This window comes from Danio rerio, chromosome 24, assembly GCF_049306965.1.
Source record: "Danio rerio strain Tuebingen ecotype United States chromosome 24, GRCz12tu, whole genome shotgun sequence".
Lineage (NCBI taxonomy): Eukaryota > Metazoa > Chordata > Actinopteri > Cypriniformes > Danionidae > Danio > Danio rerio.
In genome coordinates this window covers 35,329,182-35,356,026 of record NC_133199.1, presented here as the reverse complement: position 1 = coordinate 35,356,026, position 26,845 = coordinate 35,329,182, and the positions used below count along the sequence as shown (strand labels likewise).

Below are 26,845 nucleotides of genomic sequence, written 5' to 3'. Positions count from 1 at the left end.
TACACTACCTGACAAAAGTCTTGTCGTTAATCCCAGTTGTTCCAAGAGCAACAAATAATAACTCGACTTCTAGTTGATCATATGGGAAAGAAGGTCGATTTTTCTGATGAATCATCTGTTGAGCTGCATCCCAATAATCACAAATACTGCAGTAGACCTATTGGAACCCACATAGACCCAGGATTCTCACAGAAATTAGTCAAGTTTGGTGAAAGAAAATTCATGGTTTGGGGTTAGGTTCATTATGTGGGTGTGCGAGAGATCTGCAGAGTGTATGACAACATCAACAGCCTGAGGTATCAAGACATTTGTGCTGCCCATTACATTACAAACCACAGGAGAGGCAAATTCTTGTGCAGAATAGCGCTCCTTCTCATACTTCAGCCTCCACATCAAAGTTCCTGAAAGCTAAGAAGGTCAAGGTGCTCCAGGATTGGCCAGCCCAGTCACCTGACATGAACATTATTGAGCATGTCTGGGGTAAGATGAAGGCGGAGGCATTGGGGATCTTGATGAACTCTGGGAGTCCTGCAAGAATACTTTCTTTGCCATTCCAGATGACTTTATTAATAAAGGATTGAGTCTTTGCAGAGATGTACAGATGCAGTCCTCCAAGTTCATGGGAGTCACAAACAATGTAAATTTTTTTTTGTTCATTATTTTTGTGAATTGACAAGACTTTTGTCTGGGCAAAGTCAGACTTTACTGTCCTAATTAAATAATGAAAAATCAAGACATGATCATATTTTATTCTGGTCAAATAAGCGTAATCTTCTAGAGGCCTTTGCCTTTCATATAAGCCACTTCTGATACCAAATGATCAACTAAGTCCAGTCATTATTTGTTGTTCCTAAAACTAGGATAGTCGACAAGACTTTAGTCAGGTAATGTATAATAATAATAATAATAATAATAATAATAACAACAGTATAGGATAACAGCCACAATGGCAATTTTTAGTCAATATGATATATTATTATTGCAGTGAGAGCGTAGTTTTTATTAGTTGTTTCTGCTTTTTTAAATACATTTTGATCATATTCTACATGAATAAACACCTCCATGATAAATTATCCATTAGCATATTGTCATGCTATCTTCAATAAACAGACAATGGTAAATAAGTAGAAATTAACCAATTTGTGTGTTTGTATATTAATAATCCTAATGTATATTCATATTCGTTTTTCACGTCTAGTTTATGCATTAATATTTGAATGTACTTCCCAATTACCATTCTGTTGTTAATCATTAAATAATATCTGTGTAGCTATTGACTTACAAAAGAAACATTTGAAACATATTTGTGCTCTCGCTGTTGTCAAACTGTGAACAAAACATTAAGAAAGTTGATAACACTTCAGAATGGTCAATTTGTTAATGTTAGTCAATGTATATCCTAACATTAAGTATGAATAAGCTTGTAAAGTATTTATTAATCATATCATTTACTAACGCATTTTTAACTTCCACAGTTGTACTTGTTAACTTTAGTTAATGTACTGTTAGCATGAACAATGAACGTTATTTAACTTGACATTAACGTTAACCAAGGTGAGAAAATACAGTAATACATTTATTACTAGCTAATTTTTGTTCGTGTTAGAACCTTTATTGTTACCAAAAAGACAAAAAAAACACTATTACGTGGTACAATTGTAGAGAAGCCACAGATTGAGTAAACTGAATCTCGTTCAATAGTTTTGAAAGGTGAGCTATTACTTTATTCAACAGCACCCAGAAGATAGAGCGAGACAATGGATATTATAATATGCAAATTAAAGGCTTCTGATTGGCCGTTCATGCGCGTCACTCACCCAGCTCCGCCTCAGATCCCCGACAGAAGCTAGAAGTTTTTGCGCGAGAGCCTCTGTTGTGTAAACTCACTGTGCGCGCGGATTATTCATGCACGCGGAGCGAAAAATCAACGCAACTGTGATTTTACTGCAACTTTAGGACTTTACTTCACTCATTATCTGTTGGCCTGTTTATTGACTCTACGGTAAAACTCAAAAAGTGAAACATGACCCAGTTTAACAAGGGACCTGCCTACGGATTATCCGCGGAGGTGAAAAACAAGGTAAACCGAACTTTTTTCCTCTTTGTTTGGAATATTGATAGTCTTTTGGTATATGAACTTGTTTGGGAACATTACTGTACATTTTATTAGCTGTTAGTATACGCACAATACTGTTTGGTGTAATGTAGTTAAGTTAAACTTTTAGCCATTTTATTAACAGTTTCCCTCTTATGTAAACAATGCCATCACCGTTTGATTCAGCTTTGATACAAACACATGAGGTCAAGCTTAAATCCAAGTGAATTTGAATTAAAAACACATTCATCGTAAAAGAATTACATTATAATGATAATAATTGAAGGTAAAATACATTCTAAGTATGCTTACCGCCTTAAAACATTATTTTTTATATCTGTATACTCCAAAAATGCCATAAAATGCTGTAAAATGAGGCATTTCCAACCAAATTTGTGTAAAATTGGGCTATACATTCACATGAAGAGATTTAACTCAGCAGTTGTGGCTGTGTCCACATTGTACCCAATTTTATACATGAATACATGAACCATTTTTTATTACTTCATATTGTTTTTAAAGAGTATTTCAGCCTAAAGTTTTAATTTTTAATCTAATTGTTTTGTATAAAAAAAAACTTTATTATGTAATTAAGTTGACAAATTCTCAATAAAAGTAATATTGGTCATTTAGGGAAACACTAATGTTCATTTGTGTTCTCTTGTTTGTTTAGTTGTATATCCTGCCTTAGAATGACCAGACAGGATGCTTTATGCAATAATCTACGCACGTAAAAGCCAATAAATCAATGTAAAGACACCCTCCCTCCTCCCATTCAGATGTTTTTAGCATGACATCATCAGTATTGAAAAGTAATTTTAGACCCAAGTAATCTTACTTCACAGCTCAACAGACAAATGAAACTGTTCTTTTGATAGAGACCGTCTGTCTTTCATCCGACCCCTTCGGAAGTAAGGATTTCGTCTTGGAATTTTAAGCATTCCTATAATGTGACGGCAGTGCCGGAACAGCTGTGATGTGTATAATCCTGCTTCATTCAGAAGAGTTCAGCTACAGGCTTCGATCTGTCAAAAGTGTGTCGAAATAATCACCATTTTAGTCAAGTAAATGTTGCTGTAATTGCACTCACCCTCATGTTGTTCCAAACCCGTATGACTTTATCAACACCGTGGGAGGAATAAGGGATGTTCTTGTGCATGTAATTAAAATGAATGGGTATTTAAGCTGTTATTTGGGCTTTAAAAATATTGGGGAAATGCATTAAAACTGGTCTATAAAACATGGGTGCTAGCTGGCACATCTTCTGTAAGAATACTGTAGCTTTGTGTGACAAACAAACAGATTATTTGAAGTACTACAGTGTCTGGATCGTAAATCAAATCTGTTTAATTAGTCTGGTTCTCTTAAACTGAATGAACTGATTCATCACAAAGATCCATTTCAAAGGAATGATTCATACAGCCCTCATGAAATACACAGAATATACACTTTTGCTTCTTGTTTCATCTACTTATTTAAAATAAGTTGAAACAACACAATTGCTAGGTTATTTTGGGGGACAACCTAATTGTTTTATGTTCAGTCTACTTAAATTTGTAAATATGATTAAGTTAAGAACATTTTTTACAGTGTGAAGTTTGTTCCCTTTACATAAATGAAGACCCAATATCATATACAGTTAAAGTCAGAATTATTAGCCCCCCCCTTTGATTTTTTTTTCTCTTTTAAATATTTCCCAAATTATGTTTAACAGAGCAAGAAAATTTTCAAAGTATGTCTGATAATATTTTTTCTTCTAGAGAAAGTCCTATTTGTTTTATTTCGACTAGAATAAAAGCAGTTTTAATTTTTTTAAAACTATTTTTGGGACAAAATTATTAGCCCCTTTAAGCAAATTTTTTTTTTCAGTAGTCTACAAAACAAACCATCATTAGAGAATAACTTGTCTAATTACCCTAACCTGCCTAGTTAACCTAAATAACCTAGTTAAGCCTTTAAAAGTCACTTTAAGCTGTATAGAAGTGTCTTGAAAAATATCAAGTAAAATATTATTTACTTTCATCATGGCAAAGATAAAATAAATCAGTTATTAGAAATAAGTTTTTAAAACTATTATGCTTAGAAATGTGCTAAAAAAATCTTCTCTCCATTAAACAGAAATTAGGGGAAAAAATAAACAGGGGCGTTAATAATTCAGGGGGCTAATAATTCTGACTTCAACTGTATATTGATATATTAATTATGCTTGTTGTTTTGGAGCTCAACAGTTCCAGTCCTCATGCATTTTCATGAAATTTAAGAGACTACAGAGAATGTTGCTCAAAAATTCTTTTTTTTTTCCTGTGTAACAAAATAAGTTCAGTCGTTCAGGTTTGGAAAGACATGCGCCATGAGTAAGTGATGACAGAATTTACATTTTTGAGTCTTGTGGCTAAACTTGCAAAACCGATCGTCTCTACTTTCTAGTGGAATGTGCTTTAGTTCAACTAGTTCCATTACACAATTTCCGCTCGTAATCCCTGACTTATTTTCCATTTTGCTCAGTTGGACACTGGTGCTTTTTTGTGAAGTTAGTTTTTGAGGTTTGTTGCGTTAACACTTTAACTGCCCCACCACCAACAACAAAAAATTGGATCGCATTTCCTAACTCCTAATGTCACTAGTTAACAACCTCAATGCATTTTTGTCAACACATCCCATAATTTCTAAAATATCAACCTCTACCAAATGGTAGATATGACGGTTTATGGTAAAATTACCGGAATTAATACATATTCTATGACAAATATGACAATGTGAAGTGTAATTTATAAACATAATCAAAATAAAACATTTTAAGTACTAAATCATCTTTATTTTTTGAAGTATGCCATCAAATATTTCAGGTTCTCATTGTTTTCTTTTTTATGTTTTCTTTTTTACAATAAAACCAAAATCAAGTGTGGTAGTGCAACAGGTTTGATTTTTTTGTAAACCACATTCAAAACAGTCAAAATATGGTCAAGCAATTGGTAGAGCAGGCAGTAGACAGTTGTTGATCTTGGCTTGTACTAGTTTTTATGAAATACTAGTAAAATTGACTGACCAATTAAAGTATATTCAGCATTTTGAAAACATTTGAATGACCGAATTTACATTTGAGTAAGTTTTGAGCACATTTACACCAATTCAAAAGTTTGAGGTCTGTAAGATTTAACTATAGAAGTAAATGCTCACCAAGGCAAACCAAAGCAGTACATTTGTGTTATTAATTCTTAAATATTTGATTCATTTTTAAATAAAAATATTTTTCCAGCTTTTGCAAAGCTGAATATCCAGCATAATTACACCAGTCTTCAGCATCTTTCACAATGATCTTTCTGAAATAAATCAGTTATGCTGTTTTAATCCCCAAGAAACATTTATAATCATTATCAGTGTTTGAAACATTGTATAATAATTACTTAATATAGTTTTTATGAAAATTCTTATTCACATTTTCCAGGAATATTTAATAGGAACCATTAAAAAAGCATGACATTTTAATCCTCTGTTCATCTTCAGAACACAAATTAAGTTACTTTAGATGAAATCCGAGAGCTCCCTCATCCTCCATAGACACCAATAGTCTTGAGACTTTCAAAGACCAGAAAAGGAACCAAAAACATTGTCAAAACAATCCAACACTTCAAGTGTTCAACTGTAATCGGACGAAGCTCCAAGAACACGTTTGCACACAAAAAATGACTTAAATGAAAAACTACTGTTCATCAATGTCTTCTCTTCCTCGTCAGGCTGTGCATTTACTATAGGCAGTATGACATATTGCCATCACAGTTAGCAGTGCAACAAGCAAATGTCGTATTGCATCTAGTAAGCTTGCAACCTAGGCTGCGTTTCACTTGATTTTTAAAAATGCACTCGCGAACTTCCCTTTCCTTGTTCTCTCAGGAAAATTATGGCCACCATTTTAAAGTGCATTCCACTTCGTCAAGTGAATAAGAGAAGCTTACATAGGCATACCCACGATCCCTTGAAATTGACAGAGGAAGTGAGTCAGCTTCCATTCCAGCACCTATTGACTTTATTCTTCACATACGAGCGTGACGTATGAGGATGTTGCAAACTGATTTTTTATTATTGTGTTATTCTGCTTTGTATGTATATTCTTAAACGCACTTGATTGTAGAGCAAGTAGTTTGGTCGTTTATTATTCCCAGTCATTTCTCCGATAGGTGACTAAATTGGAAGTTCTAAAACAATGGTAAAGTCTAGATAGGATATAGCTGTGGATACGCACATAAATATAGCACAATTGTTCTGACACTGTATGACAATAAATAATATTTTTATTGTACTGTGACAGTTTCGTGTTGGGGTAGGGGTAGATGTTAATAAAATACATTTAATAATACTCGGTACAACTACTGTTTATACATTACTGTAATGGTTGGGTTTACGGTTGAGGTAGGGGTAGACGTTGATAAAATACAATTATTGGGAAATTTGAAATAATTCTCGTTAATTCCAGCCGCAACCGTATCTGATCTAGCAACTAACTAAAACAATCACAAAAACAAACCACTTCCGCATCGCAGAATAGGGTCAATATGTTCCAGAATGCCATGCAGTTGTTATGTCACGACAATGTAGTTCCCAAACTAGAGGTTTAGGGCATTTCATTTAAACCCATTTAGATATTCCGCCAGTAGTGGACACTTGTTACATAATCAATGACTTATATCCGAGGGAACGAGACAGAGGAAAGTTAGCCAGTGAAGCGCATAAAAAATTGGACTGGAATGCAGCACTAATATAACATGGACGAGTTGTTTTTACAGTTATTTTGTCTCGCAAAAGTGTTCTCGGAAATTTAACTTAAACAAACTGAGCAAATGTTTGTACGATTGTGCATGTGAGGCTTTACGTCTAGTGTTCGGTTTGATTTTGCAGTTCAGCCTAATCTTATATAAGGGATGCAGACAGTTTCTTCATGTCATAAAATGTATATAAACACAAATCTCAAGTGCCTCATAACCGTTATTTAAACTTTTTATACTGTATAGGGATGGCAAGCTAAACTATACACATTTTACAAGCAGCCATTTAATCTACAGTATTAATCTACAGCTGCGAGAGCATTGATAATTCTGTTTATTTCAAAGCTTTTATAGGTCATGCGCTTTTCCGAGACTTGTTTGTCCCGTTCTTTGAGTTTCATCAGCACTTACGCTTGCTTCCACTGAAAGCCGAGAGCTGATTTCTGCCTTTGTTTTCTGGCTGAAGCTGAACTTTGTTAATGTGGGAAGTCAAGGCTCACAGCGAGATTCAGAAATGCTAGCTTTCCAGTGAATGTCAATGAATCACGCCATTTTGTCAAATAGAATTACGTCTTAAAATAAAACCCACAAATGACATAATGGGAAAGAATGTTTCCCAATCAAACCGATGACCCCCTGAGCAGGCCTAAGACGTTGTTTGTCATGGGATTATTGCCAAAGATCATCTTCTCTTCACATTCAGTACAGTAAGGATATTGTTCAGCAGGATGGTTATTTTATAAATATGTATGAGGCAATCATTTACCACCTATTTTTATCAGTACTTGTGTTACATTATTTTAATCATATCAGTTGTTCTTACCATGTTGTTTTTCCCCCGGGCAGTGGGTAGACTGATAATTATTCCTGTTATAGAGTTATTGGAAATAATTTGCCGACATATAAACATATTTTTTTTCTAGTAACTAAACTAAATTTACTACGGTTACTATTAATTTACTAGCATGACAGTCTAGATCCGTGAATAAAAACTCTCTCTCTTTTCCTTTTGAGTTGTGATTTCCGAGGTTGAGAATTGATTGCATGCACCTTTGTTGAAATCTGGAAACATTCAGTCAATTTAATCTTAAAATAGTTGCATTTATTAGAGGAATTCATGCAGAAAACTACATTTCTCTTGGTACTGGAAACAAAATTCTTTATTATTATATTATATATATATATATATATATATATATATATATATATATATATATATATATATATATATATATATATATATATATATGTATATATATATATGTATATATATATATATATATATATATATATATATATATATATGTATATATATATATGTATATATATATATGTATATATATATGTATATATATATATATATATATATATATATATATATATATGTATGTATATATATATATGTATATATATATATGTATATATATATGTATATATATATGTATATATATATGTATATATATATATATATATATATATATATGTATATATGTATATATATATATATATATATATATATATATATATATATATATATATATATATATGTATATATATGTATATATATGTATATATATATATATATATATATATATATATATATATATATATATATATATATATATATATATATATATATATATATATAACCCACCGGACCTACTTTACCAAACCTGCTCTAAGCTGGGATCAAACCAGTGGCTAAAGACCATGGCCCCTAACGTCTGTTGCTAGGGCACCTTCAGAGGTCAAAGGAGTGAGGTTTACCTGCATAGCACCTTGCTAGCTGGCCTCTGTTAACACTCATCCCCCTAAAGCTTACTCCCATCCCGGACGAGTCCCCATGTGTAACTCTCGGCCCTACTGCATCCAACACGCTCTGAGCTGGGATCAAACCGGTGATTCTTTGCATGGGATTCGGTTGCTCTTACAAAGAGGCTGAAGACCATGGCCTCTAGCGTCTGTCGCTAGAGCACCTTTTGAGGTACCTGCATAGCACTTCGCTAGCTGGCCTCTGTGACATATACTGTATATAAACTATACATTCACATTGTTATATTATTTTTAATTCGTGTCATTCACAGTGCTTTATGGGATTGAAGTTCTTTTCCATGATTGAAGTTCGTCTTTTTGCTTGACCTTCATGCACTACTTTGCATTAATTCAAACATTTTAACGTTTGGATTTAGTTTGTAACTGGTTGATTTGACTTTTCAAATTCCAATAGGGAAAATGATGGGAAAATACTTCTTGAACCAGTTCTGGTGGTGGAACTAATGCACTTTATTTAATTCAAAAACACCCATGCAAGAAAAACAAAATGATTTGAGATTTTATAAACTGGTTAGTTTTGATATACACTCTTGTTCGTTGCCTCCAAGAATTTTCTGTGGTCAGAACTTTGAACATGGCTTTTAAATATGCAGGAATTTCCCCTTATATGTTTGGCTGTGCTTCAACAGACACCTTGAATCTCTCAGGGCTGGGAAAAATGTCTTCAGACTGCAATAAATCCATAGTCTTGCTTCTCTGCATGGAATCTCATTTTGCATTAATTTTAGTGTGCATGTCTGTTCAGTGGGTTTTGGAAACATGGCATTTCTTGCCCAAATCTCAAGTCTTTTTCTCCTGGGACAGGCCAGGAGGGTCAGAACAGGTAGGTCACAGTGTTTCTTGGGTATTCCCAGAACAGGGTAACCATGGCTCTTTGATCTGCCACTCTCTAATGCCACATTCCTTCTTGATCCTCAGCATATAAACACATTTGCTGCCATACTGTGACTCTTGATGCGCAGCCGGCCGAGTGAGGGGCCGTTACATTCCCCGTTATGTGCTGATCTGCAATATTTTCCAGGATTGGTTAAGGCCCTGTGAAGTGTGGCCACGCTTGTTAACCCTGTGTTGCCATTTTAGGAAGAACAGGAAAGTGGGTTTTCCTGAGGCTATTGTCCGGAGGCCATTGTTCTGCAGGATCTTATAACAGTGTAAACATACACAAGACTTTTTACTTAAAAGATTATCAATGTTTATTGAATGTTTAAAAGCATTTTAGTCAAAGGTTTTCTGTGAACTCTTTGCACTCTTAAGTGATTAACATCTGTGTTGTTTGTGAAAACATTTTGTGATTTTTTTATTTATTTTTTTCAGAAAACATCATAGTAAAATTTTTGGTTCATAAATACTTGTGAAAAATCTGTGAACATAACGTTTTTTCGTTTTAATAACCTTACGAACCTACAACGTCTGCAATAAAATATGTTTTGTGGAATGTAAAGATTATTATTGTTGAATATTTATGGAACTGGTAGGGCTAATAAATAATCTGGCACAGGAACTACTTAACATTTAAGTAATGACTTAAAACACCCAACAACTAAGTAATGCTACAGCAGCCACTTCAGTGTTCAACTGTAATTATGCTAACAAATCTGCTCAAATTAGCTTTTATCTAGCAATGCCCTTCCACTATGGTTAATATATGCTAAGTTTTTAAGTGTTTTTTAAATTAAAGGTTTTGTTTTTTCGTTTGATTTTTTTATTTTATTTTTTATTTTGGCAATTTAAAACTTTAAAAATGCTTTTAAAGGGGGTGTTTTTGCAACTCATCTTCTCCAATAGGGGAGCGCTATATATATATATATATATATATATATATATATATATATATATATATATATATATATATATATATATATATATATATATATATATATATATATATAAAACTAGCATTTATGTTTTTATAGTAAATGCAATGTCCATATCACAGAAAGATTATTTTTATTATTTATGTGGCAAGCATTTGTTGCTTGCATAGATTCTTTTCCAGATATCTTTATACCTGCCTCTCCAGTTGGTGCTGTTATTCTGTTGGCTAGAGAGGTGCAAAGCTAAATTTAGAGCAAAAAATAACCACTTAAAGTCGAGACGAGATGAAAATTACAGCAATAAGATGTTGAATATATGCCAAAGTTTTCACTCTTTCATAGAGTTTTCTCTAGAAAAATGTTATATTGCAAGAAATATTGTTGCAGTACTCTATACATGATAAACAATACTGCTGTGTCATTAAAAGTATTAACTGCGATACAAGTCGGTGCTGAAATTTTAAAATTGCATGGTTGAGTTAGTTCTTAAACACAGCTGATTGGTAATTGTGTTCACCTGTATCATGTTTATTCCCAGTTTTATTCCCAATTTATTCCCAGTATCGTGCAACCCTAATCTTTATGTAAACTACATAAATGTGATATTGTGACATCACAAGCAGGGCTCAAAATTGCAACCGTTTTGGTCGCATATGCACCCGAAATTTCATCTATGTGACCTCAAAATATATTTAGGAGCATTTGTGTGAGTGCAAAAATTTTTTTGGCTACGGAGAACTTTTAAAGGTTAAAGAGTACTTTTTTTTTATTTGAACAGATTTGTGTGTGTTGAGCATCAGTTAAGACACCTGTCAGCTTTAATTGTGGTTAAAACTGGATAATTTTAAGCTTTTGTCAGCTAGTTTTGTCTCCCGGGTTTAAAATGATTTTTGGGGCGGGATCAAAATCGGTGACGTAGCGTAAAACTGCAAGTGCAAAGATGCAAAGTTGGTTTCTTATTATTATTCATAGCGGAGTTTTCTTATTCTTTGAGAAGAGCCGGCTTCTTATTATTCATGACTGCTCGTGCTTTCTGAAGGCAAGACACAGACCTGCCAGTGCCAAGCTGTGAGACCCTATGTTGATAACTGGGTGAAACCGCGTCCACGGACCCACAGCATGCAGTGTTTAGCCGTTCATGAAGGGTCGTATGTGTTTGTGTCCATGATCCACGGGTTTGTTGCATGTTTTTCCAGGTGATCCTGTCAGGGCCAATGCAGCAAAGCTGTATGTGTGCAGCAAGCATTTTTGTCGGGAGAGCAGTACGAGTATGGTGGAGAATGGTGAACTTTGTCCTTTATCAGTGGAGTTTGTTTACATTTAGACACGTCGCCGTGCTGCTGTGTTTGCCTAATGCCTTGTTCAGACTGCGTGATTTTAGCCCCGATTTTGGCTCGCCGACAGGTTTTAAGAAATCGCCGACAAATGCCTGAAATCACAGGCAAATCGGTGCTCGTGCACGTGAGTGACAATCACAGTATGAACTGTCAAAGACGCGATCTGAGAGAATCGCCGATGAGTCGCCGATGCCTGCGAGATATTTGGCATGCTAAATATCTGGAGCTGTCGGCGATTCAAATCATGCTGTGTGAATTGAGTTTTGACTGAAAATAACATCAGCGATCGCCTACAGCCAATGAGAGAGCAGCATTCACTTGTGTGTGCGTGTGTGTATACCTGCTGCAGGCCAGCGGGAGGCTGAAGGAGACGTTAAAAGCGCTCATTTTCGGTTTATTTGGACCCACGAAATGGAGGAAAAACTAGTGGAGGTTTGACAGGACTCAGGAGTAACCGTGTCTGTTTGACGTTTCATACAGAAAGAAATTAGTTTATTATCAACGTTGAGGAGAAATGGCTAATTCCCTTTAAACCCAGGTGAGCAAACATGTACATGTTCTACCCCATTAAAGGCTTCTTTCTCATTATGTAGTTAATAACAAAATATAGGCTATACTACGTGTTTTTGGCTGTTAGGCGTAGTTTGGATGAAGTTGTCGGCGATTCTTCCTATAGTAAAGTCCTGCAATCTGAAAGTCCCTGTTGCCGATCCATCTTGCAGTGTAAACAAAGCAGCGACGAAACGCTATGCAGTGTGAAAACATCTGTGACACGACTAGTTTGAAAATCATGCAGTCTGAACTCGGCATAAATCCTCCATATTACCAGCAGGGCTAATGGTTGAAATTGGCAGGGCAAGAGATTTGCTGCACTGAGTCTGCATTCAGACCCGGGGATTGAGGGAGAAGTCCTCATTTATAGTGTTTACATGAACACGATTGTCTTTATAATGATATAAATTGTAGTTATCTGTATATGAAATTACAAATGACAAGTGTAGCAGGGCATTAAATTACTGTTTATGTCTTTGCATTTTAAGTTTGTAAACTATAAAATCATGCGCCTCCTCACGGTTTGTGTCTCATTTTGTGAGCTAACTGAAAACAGTTGTTCGCTCCCCTCCTGCTTCCCTGCTCTGCTGGCCACGCCCACTACTGCCTCTGATGGAGCTCTATGCCCATTATGATGCAGTTTTTGTTTTTATTCTGAGGTTAACTTGAACCGAAAGTGAGGGGTGTCATGGCCCTTTAATGATGATATTAAACTGAGGCTTTCATTTTATAGCTTATAAAACATGTATGCAAATGAATGCAATATCATATGTAAACAACAAAATTGTTATATACTATAGTAGCCTATACTTTACTAAAAGTCAACATATGAGCCTTAATGTTCATTGTCATTGTCTTTCATCACAAGCAACGTGTGCACACATGAACAGTAAGTGAGACGAGCGAAAGACAGAAAATAAGTCATAATCGTAAGACATAATCATTAACTAATGACTTCCATAAAAAATGTGGACAGAGGTTTTGTGATATAATAATAACAGCGGAGCATTAATTAAATGCATATTTTTTATGGAGCAATCGATTTGAGGTAGCCTGCTTTTTTCATTTGACAGAAGAAAAAAACATGATTGGAATAAACAGCCTATGCTGGTTCTTAAAAAAAGATTCAGTCAGTGTTTTCCTTTTGTAATCTAAATTTTTCATTTAAGTGAAAAATATCTGGGGCAGGCCTATTTATTTAATTTATTTATTTAGTTTATTCTTTTTTTTCTATGCTGTTGGAAACACTGCAGGTTCTTTGCGATGTTCTGTATGCTGCTGTTTGCATGTTAAAATAAAATAGTTTTTAAAAATGCAAAATTTTTAATGTGTCACACTAAATAGACTCGTCAATTATTATTATTATTACACGGTTAATATTCGGTTAGCGAGTGGTGGTTGTCAGTTGGCAAAATTTACCGAAATGAGCATCCCTATCCACAAAACTTTTAAAGAATACAGAAGAAAAACCTGTCCAATTTTAATATACAACATTGTCATGTAGACGTTTCTTGCGCATTTAAACAGTTCCTTTCAGATAAAAAAAAATTGATTTCACGTGTATAGCAGAGCAAATCTTTCCTTGTCTGCTTCGCTGGGTTTTTCCAGAGCATATGGTTAAACATTGCCTAATACTGGCTGGACTAGTTGCTCACATGTGATAAAGTAGGCACGCTTGATTTCAGCACAATGCTCAACATTAGCCACAGAAGATGTGAGAATGCGTGTTGGTTTTACCCAATTAAACTTTGGATTGTGTAACCACATTAAAATGATTAACCATTATAGAATTGTATTTTACTAATAGAAGCTCTGCTTGTCTTTTTTAAGCATCAGATTGCAAATTTATCTCGTTGCTAAACTCTATATTTCACTGTTTGCATGGTTTTTTAGCTTAAACCCAAGGTGAAAAGGTCACCCCTCCTCCACTGTCATCAGTGTTTTATCGATCTCAGAGGGACTGTTTGTGGAATTGATCACGTCGTGTTGAGAGCCCTTTCACTCCCTGACCTTATTTTAGTCCAATGTTTGCTAGGTTTCTGTGCTGTCATCAGTGTGCTCTCAGAATTATGAGTGGGGGAGGACTCCAGCGGGATCAGCCCACAACTTTCCAGAATGTTCTTCTCCTGCAAATACCTCTAACATCTCCATCAGGGTCATTTTTCCAATTTTTTTTTCTTTTTCTTTTTTTTTTTTTCTCTATCACTGGCTGGTTTCCCAGTGGACTGGAAGGAAAGACAAGACAGACAAATGGTTCTCCAATCTTTCCTCACTCTCTCCATGGAGCCCTTCTGTACTTCCCCCTCCTTTTATCAGACTTGATTTTCCGATTCGTGTCTAATATAAATCACCCCCAGTCAATGGCTTATTATATCAGCGATATATAACGTTCTTTGTCTCCCGCTGCATCTGAAACCATCCACTGCTCTTTTGAACTTTTTTGGAACATGCCAAAAGTTCTGCACTTTGTCAGAGATGAGAGACTGTGTACGGTTTAGTGTATCGTCTGTCATTATAGGAGAAAAGTCATCTCGGCTGACCTCAAATTGCACAAGGGAACGGCCACAACACCCCACACACCATTTTTTCCTAGTGGTCTCACATTCTGACTGCTGGGATTTAGCGTGGGAGGATTTCTGATTGATCTTCAGCTTGCTCAGAGGCCTTCTATGGAAGTTTATGAGCCCCAGCTATATCTTAAAATCCTTTGGGAGAAATAAAAATAGCCACGCATGAGACCATTGTCGGCATAAATTATGTGAATAACCATGGCAAAGATAATTTGGTTGATAATGAAGTCTCTTTGGTATCTCTGCAAATCTGACCACAAGTTGAGATGGTTTATAGTGTTTTTTTTTTTTTGTGTTTTACTCCATTTTATTTGAAAATAGGCTTTGTTTTAAAAATCATTATTGAATCCATTCAGCTGATCTCCAGGGCCTCATGTACAAAGACTTGCATTGAATTCATACTAAAACATTGTGTACGGACAAAGCTGTAAATGTGTGTACGCAGGAAAAAAATCAGATCAAGCACTGCGTACGTGGAATCACACGCGTATTCTCTATGTGTATCCGAATTAACGCGAAACTGAGTGGAACATGCACGAGCACAAAACCCCTCCCTTCCTTATTCCATTATTTATAAATATGGTAATTCCTTCACTTTGGCAAAACCAAACAAAAAAGCGATGGCAAAAGCAAGCAAGAAGAGAAACTTAGCAGAATGTGAATTGGAGGAGCTCCTATCGGAGGTAGACCTGTGAAAAACTGTGTTATTTGCAAGTTTGTCCTCCAGAATTAATAAAGAATTAATAAAGAAAAAATATTGAGTGGGAGAGTTTAGCTGACGGGATTAACGCAGTGGGGTCTGAACATCGCACTGTGAACGAATTGTATCTGCGCTCTTGGTCAGTTTGTGGGTTGTTGAGGGGGGTTAACAGCGTCTTTAATAGATAACTGCGGTCTCCTGATATGCAATTAAATAATTACGCTCAATTAAAAAAATTACAACTTAGCTGGAATAATGTCTTTAAATACATCACTCACCAAGAAGCCACCCATCGAGCACCCTGCTACCTTGGAGCCTCCCCGCTGTCTCTTTTTCCAAATTTAGACCCAACTCAGCACAGAGCTAGAGGATAGCTCTTGGATCATCATCGTGGGCCAGAAAATCACTGTAATCCATTAAAAATGCGTTCCCTTCGGATTCGACCATTGACAATGTTCTCTAAAAAGGCCAACACTGACATAGACTAAGGGTTGTGTACATTTGCAAATGCATTTATATGTTTAATCACATAATTGGTAAAAAAAAATATTGTGTCAATTAACCCATTTATCAATTATGAATGAATAGCAATGTTTTTCACAAGTGTTGGTACGATACTTTGTAGTGTGCAATTTAACATAATTGCCTCTAGGAGTCACCAATGGAAATAAAACAAACACACACAAGAAATGCACGTATGCCAGACATGTTGGCGTAGACCAACACATTTCCAGGTAATTTCATCATTAGGAAATCCTAACGCGAGCCTGAAACCTGGCGTACGCAAAGTTTTTGTGCTTACGCAGCATTGATACATGAGGCCCCAGGTCTGGCGGAAGCACGTACAGCTTCATTTATACCAGTGCTTGTCAAAATGTTTACCAAGTATCACCATAATGACTAGAATTAAAATACAGTAGCGTAGCAAGCCTAATTAAGCAGCTACAGCTCTGCACGGTTAAAAAATGAGGCAGATTAATTAATATTATTATGAATATTTATTATTGTCAACGACTTTAAACATTATAAATAGTTTGAACATTAACACTCCACTGTGCTTACAGGCAAACTTTTTTTTTTATTAAATTGTGGAGTTTGCATGTTCTCCCAGTGTTCGCGCAGGTTTCCTTTGGATGCTCCGGTTAATTAATTCCGGTTATTTACTGTAAAGTAATAACATATTAGCCTGTTCATCAAAACCTATAAATGTTCCTTGGACCTCATAAATATAGGCTAAATGTCATCATATTCATAAATAAATTCTTTTTAATAAGTTTTGAAATATACCGTTTGTTGCATTTAAAGTTGAAGTCAGAATTATTACCCCTCCTGAAATATTAGCCCCTCTTTTTATTTTTTCCCCAATTTCTGTTTAGGCTTAAAGTGACATTAAAAAGCTTAACTAGGTTAATTAGGTTAACTAGGGCAGGTTAGGGTAATTAGGCAAGTTATTATATAATGATGGTTTGTTCTGTAGACTATCAAAAAAATATATATATAACTTAAAGGGGCTAATAATATTGACCTTAAAATAGTTTTAAAAAAATTTAAAGCTGCTTTTATTCTAGCTGAAATAAAACAAAAGACTTTCTCCAGAAGAAATAATATTATCAGACATACTGTGAAAATTTTCTTGCTCTGTTAAACATCTTTTGGGGAATATTTAAAAAAGAGAAAAAAAATCAAAGGGTGGGCTAATAATTCTGACTTCAACTGTATATATGACTTAGTGTATATCTTTGAAATCTAAACATTCACTTGTATTTTAAATATATGGGATATTTGTATTTACATATTGAAATTAGAAATTAGATCTGCACCTTAGAGTCGGCTTTGTGTGTCAGAAAAGCAAGTCATTAAACCATACCTGTCAACATTGGGATATAAAAATACGGAATATGCCCCCAACAACTTTCACAAATATGGGAAGGAGATCAGCTTCAAATTATAGAATACATAACAAAAACTAGAAAATTTAAAAAAAAAAAAGTTTAGCCTATTAAAATGAATTTACTGATCACATCGGTGTTATCGTATGCATCAAAGAGTTAACAGTGTGTTCATTTTTTACTTTTTATTACATTCCTTTACTTCGCATACAACTAGTTTGAGAATCACTGGTTTATACCATTTAATTGAATTAGACCATTAGCAAATCACTTAAAAATGAAGAAACAGTTTCAATATTTTCTTCTGTTTAAAGCTTTACTCTTTTTTTTTTAGTTACGTTGTGTACTTAGTGCTCTAACCAGAGCTGGAGATCGGCTGAAAGAATTCAAAAAGGGTAAAACTTGACTGTTTACCTCTATGGGGAGTTGTAAAATGAGCCTATTTTCAAAAAGAGGAGTGATATTCGTTTATTATATACTGTGATTTCTAGGTATCACAATCTCGTATAACAGTATTTAAATGGTAACAGAAAGAATACTTCAGATTTTCTTTTATGAAACATGGCCAAAAACATACTAAACCATTTTGTTGCAACTGTTCCTTTTTGATCTAATACTGTTACTGATATGATACAGTTTAACTTAGAATTCGGAGTTTAGGAATTAGGATATGTTTTTTTCAATTTGTATGTTGCTTAATACAGACATAAACCGCATCTAATGCATTTTGGGTCTGTTTTCCTAGTGTAAAGGCTAACAAAATACAACCTATTTTCCACCTACACTCTACAAAAGCTTATTTTTAGCCAAATTTGGATAAAATAAGGACAAACCGAGCGTTTTAAAATTAATTTACAATCCACTCACCTAACACATAATCATTATGTGGACTGTTGTGAGAAAATTGCACCAAATCAAAGCCTTTATACTTCATTACAATGTTCCAGAACACACAAGTTGTGAATAAAAGTAGAGTTGCAGTCCGCATAGATCCATTAATTCAATAGTACATCTGGGTCACACTGTGTGCTCACATTTAAGTGGTAAATGACAAAATAAGAACAAAGGGTCTCTGAAACTGAATTAGACACATTTAACAACAGGTGGGAATTGTAATGCATCGCAGCTGACCAGCAAAAATGCATGTTAATAGCAAGCAGGAAACAAAGTGTCTCTGAAGGTTTAGAGCTCTGTTTGTGCTGTAAATATAGTTGGAGATAACCAACAGGTCATGACAAAAGACTCTTATCGTGTTTTGGCTGGAAAGAAAGACATCTCCAGAAGCCTCTGTCCACCGCCTATACCAAAAATATCTTCTCCTCCACCCTGTTTCCCTGTATATCTCTTTGTCCCTCTCTCTGTTGATCTGTATTGATGGCCACATTTAGCTTTGTCTATGTACAGTCTGACCCTGAAGATTGAACTTGAAATGGAGCCTCTGTGATAAAAGCCTTTTCCTGGATGTTTTTATTAATAGCTGTTCTAAATTTGTGGCTTAAAGTGTTTATTGAATTTCATTATGCTGATTTACATGAATGTTTTCAAAAGGCTGTACTTGAAGATGAAGTAATCATTGGCACTTACTGAAAAATAACAACATACTTTGAGGATCTGCATGAATCAGAAGTGCTTGTACTGTTGATACTTAGAAACGTGAATAAATCATTGACTCTAAATGTTAGTCTTACTAAACCCTGGTTGAGTTATACTATTGCTTTTCTAAGACATATTAATGGCCTACAATAGAAGAAATATTTCTGACAAACGTTGTAATAATCCCTAGATAATGTGTATACGTACACTACCTGACAAAAGTCTCGTCACCTATCCTAGTTTTAGGAACAACAAAAAATAACTTGACTTCTAGTTGATCATTTGGTATCAGAGTTGTCTTATATGAAAGGCAAAGGCCTCTAGATCATGCTTATTTTACAAATAAAATATGATCAATAAAATTGATTTATAATGATTTAATTAGGACAGTAAGGTCTGACTTTGCTTCGACAAAAGTCTTGTCACTTAACAGAAATAATGTACAGTATAGAATATAAAGTCATGTTGCAGTGGGGAAAGAATGAATATTGTGTCTGACTCCCATGAGCTTGGAGGACTGCATCCATACATCTCTGCAATGACTCAAATCCCTTGTTAATAAAGTCATCTGGAATGGCAAAGAAAGCGTTCTTGCAGGACTCCCAGAGTTCATCAAGATTCTTTGGATTCATCTTGAATGCCCCCTCCTTCATCTTATCCAAGGCATGCTCAATATGGTTCATAACTGGTGACTGTGCTGGCCAATCCTGGAGCACATTGACCTTCTTTGCTTTCAGGAACTTTGATGTGGAGGCTGAAGTATGAGAAGGAGTGCTGTCCTGCTGCAGAATTTGCCCTCTCCTGTGGTTTGTAATGTAATGGGCAGCACAAATGTCTTAATACCTCAGGCTGTTGATGTTGCTATCCAATTTGCAGACCCCAACCCCAAACCATGATTTTTCCTTCACCAAACTTGACTGATTTGCGGCTTCCAATAGGTCTTCTGCAGTTTTTGTGATGATTGGGATGCAGTTCAGCAGATGAAGTATCAGAGAAATCTCCTTTCTGCCACGTTTCCAAAGGATCAACTAAAAGTCAAGTTATGATTTGTTGCTCTTACAAATGCAATCGATGACAAGACATTTGTCAGGTAGTGTAGGTGCATCTTATAACATTGAGTTGCATCGAAATTCAAACCAATACATTCTCACCTGTATAACCTGCATAAAATTATAACCTGTATAACCTATAAATTTAGCATTTTATTGAGAATTTAAATCTTGGTGTTTTTTGGAGAATAAATTAATTGCAAAAATTAATGGATTTTGGGCATCTGTGTTTGCATATCTATAACAAAAGACACCTCAGCAAAGATGTTGAACTGAGGCACCAACTTCTGCACAAGAAAGCAACTCTCGTCTTTTATTTCAATCGGGTTTGTTCTGTTGTTAGTCACAGATTTCAGTTCTTTGCAGATTACTCTTTGTCAGCAGGTCAACTGTGCTATTTACAGTCAGAAAAGTCCTGAGAAAGAGCGAAACTGCCAGAATAGATTCATGCTGGGACTCTTTGTTGGGATTTTATGCTCTGTTGCTGGCATAATCGTATGTTTGGCATTGCGTCACACGATTTACAGGCAAACAACAAATGAAGAAAGCCAGAAATGAGTTTTTACAAGCAATCTTATTGAATTAAGCTGCATTTGATGATTTTCCATTCGCTCTACGCAACTTCCAACAGGCAAAGAAGATCCTGTTTCTTGTGTTTTAAAGTCAAACACATTCTGTGTGAAGATCAGCAAAGCATATATTGGCATTGCAATAGTTTAGATAAGCATGCATGCAGACATATCTGTAGAATCTAAAGGACGATTATCACACGTAATTATACTCTTGCAGAGCCGGTTTGACTGATGCCTGTTGGCTGACTTGTTGATTTACTTATTTCTTCTCATAGATTGCACAGAAATATGACCTACAGAAGGAAGAGGAACTTCGTTTCTGGATTGAGGAGGTGACCGGTATGCCGATCGGAGATCACTTCCAGAAAGGGCTCAAGGATGGCGTCATACTGTGCGAGTGAGTTGGCGAACATTTTACATACAATTTCGCCTAGTGGGCAAGGTTTCTCTGCTGGAAACAAAAAGTTGAACTAATAATAACATTAGCTAGTTTGCTGGTCTCCAATTTGTCATTTTCTATGTCTCACTTCCACTGAGCGGTATAGTACAATTCAATCCAGTATGATTTGATACGGATCATCCTGATCAGGCTTGCATATCCACTACCAGCTGTAATTTGGTACTTGGCAAGGTGTACGTCAAAAAATTGTGATCAATGTCATTCTTGCTATAAAAAAGCCCATACAGACTATTGACATTTGTGTGTTTTGTGCACTCAAGTTCGTTATTTCAAATGTAGACATGTTGCCATTGCAATTGTGACATGACGTGTTATTGGTCATGCAAACAACAATGGAGGACATACAGCATAAACTGTTCTTGTGGCTGTTTGTCACAAGAAGATGACGAGCTTTGTTTGAATTTGTTCAACACACTTTTTGTGTTGTCGTTATCCTGGCTTGTTGCGCAATCAAGTGACATTCTCTGTAAACCAATCAGCATTTAGCAGTGAGTCTAGATCCATCTTTTGTTATCATACTGTTGTGCTAGGTACACTTACATAGGAGTCTAAAAAAAGCTGTACGATACTTACTACAGTTGAAATGGAAAAAATATGCACCGAACTGTATCACTCAGTGAAATTGAGCCATTAGTGTGGTTTTGTGAAATTGGGAGACCGCTGACAACCTGATTTTACCAAGTAGGACATGTTCCTGGATTAACATCTGTGTCGATCCTATAGCAACATTCAAATCAGCCAATCAGAATTAAGGGATACATTTACAGTTAGTTTAGGTATATGGTTAGGTTTTTTGCACTTCAACATGATTGTTATCCATCTATTATTCCCCTGTGATTTTGAGCATAATTTATAGTTATGGTTGGGTTTAGGGGTAAGGATTAAATTTTCAAACAAAAATGATGTTCCAGGATCAACATAGATATCAGTTCAGGATCGCAAAATCATGACGTACGGGAGAGCGCTTGTCTGAACTGCTAACCTAGCTTAAGACTACATTTAACAGACTGGGAGACTATCAGAACATTAAGAGTCTCAGCTAAACTTAATGAGACTTGCACAACTAATGCTATAAACCAGTGCAGGACTAGATCAGTCTTGATGATCAGTGGCATCACATTCTTTCAATTCCATTTAGTGATGCTAGTAGCAGGGAAATGACATATTCCAGCACAGAAGACGCTTATCTATGCTGTTCTTTTGGAAAGGAAATTAACTGAAATGATTTCCTGTTTTTATTTGTTTGTTTTTTTACAGATTGATAAACAAGCTTCAGCCTGGATCTATAAAGAAAATAAACCATTCACAGTTAAACTGGCACAAGGTATATGTCTCCCAAGGTTTTTGTATTCATCTGCATGTGCTTTTCTTACAAAGTGACTTCCAATACAGCATAGAAAACATGGCAGATAAATCCTAACAACTCCCAACAGTTGCTATAGTATATAAATGTGTCTTTATGTGCTGTAAGAATAAATGGTCCCATTCATGCACTGACTTTTCAACCTATCCACCTACAACTAACTCTTTCTTTGAAAAAGAAGTAACCAATGATGTTGCAATTGTTTCCTCAGTTAGAGAATCTTGGGAATTTCATCAAAGCCATTCTAGCCTACGGGCTGAAGCCCAATGACATCTTTGAAGCCAATGACCTCTTCGAAAACGGGAACATGACACAAGTTCAGACCACACTTCTCGCTTTGGCCAGTATGGTATGTTTATGAGTCCTTGAATCAAGATATATTGAACTTATAGCATAGATCTTTTTGCAACAATTATTTCTCTTTTTTTAAAGGCAAAAACCAAAGGCATGGAAACTAACATTGACATTGGTGTAAAATACGCAGACAAGCAGCAAAGAAATTTTGATGATGAGAAGATGAAGGCTGGCCAGTGTGTCATCGGACTTCAGGTCATAAACACTTTTCCTGAAACACACTCGTTTCTGGATGAACATCATTGTGTTTAAAGGAAGTCTGGTCATAATCTTATCTCATTTGTTTTTTGATGGGGTGAAAAGGGAAAACACATTGTGAATGAGTTGATAATTGTATCCAGTGTTACTTGAATAACCTCAGTTTAAGTGGTTAATTAGTGGCTCATTTGTGAACAAATCCGCTGTATAAGAAGACCAATCCTACAGATGCAGTCTGGAACTTTACCAAAAGTAAAGTTCACTCACTCTTCCTTAAAAATTAGGATCTGACAGAAGGAAACACATAGGCTTTGTTTTTTCCACATCTCCGCATCGCGCTAACATTGGTTGTTGGTTCTAGATCAGGGCTTGTACAATAACTGAGTTGTTTGTGGCAAGGGTTAGGGTTGTTAGGTCGTTGAGTAGCCACCCAACTTGAGGGTATTTTAGATCAGGGGTGTCCAAACTCGGTCCTGGAGGGCCGGTGTCCTGCATAGTTTAGCTCAAACTTCCTTCAACACAGCCCCCGGAAGTTTCTATTATACCTAGAAAGAGCTTGATTAGCTGTTTCAGGTGTGTTTAATTGGGGTTGGAACTAAAATATGCAGGACACCGGCCCTCCAGGACTGAGTTTGGACACCCTTGTTCTACATCAATGGTGTCAAACTTAATTCCTGGAGGGCCCCAGCTCTTCTCAGTAATAGTCTTTAATAGTCTCTATAGTAGTCTTGAACAAAACCCAGGTTCATTGTGGAAACGTAGTCCCGCGGATGTTTCTTGAGACCGCAGAAAACGTCCCGGCAGGTACGTACGGCTGCAGTTTTTGTTTTTGCGAATCCGCGAGAGGCCGCTGTTGTGCGCTTTTGCGCATCTCAAACGCCTCTCACGAGTGCAGTTCGCACCCGCGCTGTTCTCGTGTGAACCCACCAGAGGCCGCTGTCCGACTGACCAGATGATTGACTGCACGACCGGCCAATCAGCTGACCCGCCCACCTCCTTTCCTGAACCCAACCAATTTTACCGATTGACCCACCCGCCTGCTCGCTTCCCTAAACCTGAGCAACAGTTTACAAAAGCCGTCCAAAAAAGAAAAGCCCTGATTTTTTGTTTTTCTACCGCGTTTTCGGATTTCACCACGTCCTCACCCTGTTACGAAACTCGTTCACTTAATTTTTGGGATTCTGTTTTTGTCTTACCTGATTGCTGGAAGCGCTCTTCCCCGGACTCGAAACTGATCGCCGTGGTCAACTCCTCTCTGCATCTCGAGCCTGCCGACGTACACGGTGAGCTGAGCGGACAAATGGGTTGCAGCGGGGAAGCCCTCCACAAGGAGGTAAGCGGTTTCTCCGGCCGGCCGGCAAGCGTGAAAGGGAACAGCGTCACACTACCCGTAGCGTTCGCTTGAAAAAAATAAATGCGGCCGTACGTACCTCCCGGGACTTATTCCGCTGTCTCCAGAAACGTCCGCGGGACTACGTTTTCAGAATGAGCTTGGGTTGCTTGAACACCTTGATTGGTTGGATCAGCTCTGTTTGATTAAGGTTGGAACAAAACTGTGCAGAGCCCTCCAGGAATTGAGTTTGAGACCTAGGTTCTAAATCAGGGGTGCCCAAACTTTTTCTTATAAAGGGCCAAAATCCAAACTTGATTGAGGGCTGTGGGCCGAAGTTAAATATTCCAAACCGTATTATATATAATTTGCTCATTCGTTTCCTAACTCGAAAAAGCTGCTTTAAAACATATTAAATAATGATGCTGTATATTTTTTGACATTTTGTAAACGACTAATTATAGTAAAAAAATCGAGCTGCTACTGCCTTTGCCTTGATTTGCTTGATTTGTCTTGCGTGTTGTCCTCTGTCAAGTGACAGTATTTACGTTTTAAAAGTCTGATTCATATGAAACATTTAGTTTTAGTTGGCTTTTTTGTAGCAGCTCAATTAAACTGAAAAAAAGGGTATACATTAAATCCGTAATGATAATCTGTCAAAGGCATTCACCCCAACCAAATCCCCATCATTCTTTTCAGATGGGATGGCGAGCCAAACCAAAGGTTACCATGGGCGCGGGCCCTACTTTGGGCATCTCTGTTCTAGATTAAAGTAAAAATCAATCCTACCTTTACCCTAGCCCTAACCCTTACTTTTTTGTAATATGTTTTCCCTTCTCACTCCATCTCAAAGCAAATGATCTAATTCTGTTGTCAGACTAAGGAGTGATGGTCTTCAAAGTAGTCTTCAGAGTAGTTCTTTGAACAAAGTTTTTCTGATTTCAGATGGGTACCAACAAATGCGCAAGTCAGGCTGGAATGACGGCCTACGGGACCAGGAGACATCTTTACGACCCCAAAACACAAACAGAGAAACCCTATGACCAGACCACAATCAGCCTGCAAATGGGCACCAACAAAGGTGCAAGCCAGGTAAACCCAAAGAACCAATTTTTCTCAACATAACTTTGCATACAAAAAGACTTTTTACCTCATTGATCTTCTGTCGTTCTCTCTCTCTCTTCAGGCTGGTATGTCCGCTCCAGGCACCAGAAGGGACATCTATGACCAGAAGGCAGCTCTGCAACCAATGGACAACTCCACCATTTCTTTGCAAATGGGAACCAATAAGGTGGCCTCTCAGAAAGGCATGAGCGTGTACGGGTTGGGACGGCAGGTTTACGACCCCAAGTATTGCGCCACTCCAACAGAGCCTATGATCCACGCCAATGGCAGCCAGGGAACAGGCACAAACGGCTCAGAAATCAGTGATAGTGACTATCAGGCGGAATACCAGGAGGAGGAGTACCAGGGCGAATACCATGATGAATACAGAGGGCACTATAACGACCAGGGCATCGACTACTAGAGAACGCTGCTGCGCTGATAGTCAAAGCAGTATTAACACAATGTATATCAACAGAGCAAGTCTTTTGCTATGCCTTTTGCTTCTCACATTTACCCTTCCTCTCCCAGCGCATGTGATTGGGTAAAACGATTGTGAGCGGTAAGATATCTCAAATCTGTCTAACCATGCGGTCACATTTACTTTTGCTCAGTGAAATTCAGAGGCAAAATCCATTCATTCCAATAGCAAGCAGCACAATTGGGAGTTGTTGATTTGAAATAAAAAAAAATCTGCTTGGTTTTGACAGTGTTTTTGCTACGCTAATGACAATGGACCATTTATTGCCGTTGAAATTTTGCTGAAATATTGCTCATGTGACCGCATGTTGATAATATTAAATATAATTTTTAAAAATGTTTTTATGAAGTAAGGATGGCAAACTGTAAAAAGAAATGTCTAGTTTTGGAATGCGATTCATCTTTTTATGCCCTTCTCTTGTTTATTTTGCCCTCGCATCTTGGAGCGAATCGTTCTTAGCTAGTTTTAACGCTAATTCTCCTTTGGAAATCTTGCTCCACACCAACGCATGGCAGACGAAAGCCTTCTAAAGACATTCCTTCCTAAATCATTCCACTTGAAGTCATTCCATTTTAGAATTCCAAATGTCTGGAAATGTTACAAGCTACAAATGTTACCGTTTAAAAGATTAACTGACTGGACGACCAAAAACATTCCGCTATTGCTTCGTTTTTATTTTGTGCCATAATATTCAGAAAAAAAAAGATTCCCATTGTATTTATTGCCCTGCTTTTCATTATAAACCTTCTGTCATTTGGTTCTTTTATGAATAAATTTTATCTTATAAAGTA

At 36.4% G+C, this 26,845-nt stretch overlaps 1 protein-coding gene across 2 annotated transcripts; it reads left to right on the top strand.

Annotated features, from left to right (window-relative positions):
- Nucleotides 1–1,872: 1,872 nt before the first annotated feature.
- cnn3a (calponin 3, acidic a) lies at nucleotides 1,873–26,845 on the top strand. Of its 2 annotated transcripts, none has more exons than XM_073940028.1 (7): nucleotides 1,873–2,080; nucleotides 21,040–21,905; nucleotides 21,978–22,548; nucleotides 22,799–22,936; nucleotides 23,020–23,136; nucleotides 25,415–25,561; nucleotides 25,656–26,845. In XM_073940028.1, the coding sequence occupies exons 4-7, from the start codon at nucleotides 22,895–22,897 to the stop codon at nucleotides 25,995–25,997; spliced, it is 648 nt and encodes a 215-aa protein (XP_073796129.1). In that variant the 5' UTR covers nucleotides 1,873–2,080; nucleotides 21,040–21,905; nucleotides 21,978–22,548; nucleotides 22,799–22,894; the 3' UTR covers nucleotides 25,998–26,845. The 2 variants fall into 2 exon arrangements, with proteins under 2 accessions (XP_073796129.1, NP_956047.1); NM_199753.1 differs by having other exon boundaries at nucleotides 1,893–2,080; nucleotides 21,040–21,161; nucleotides 22,482–22,548.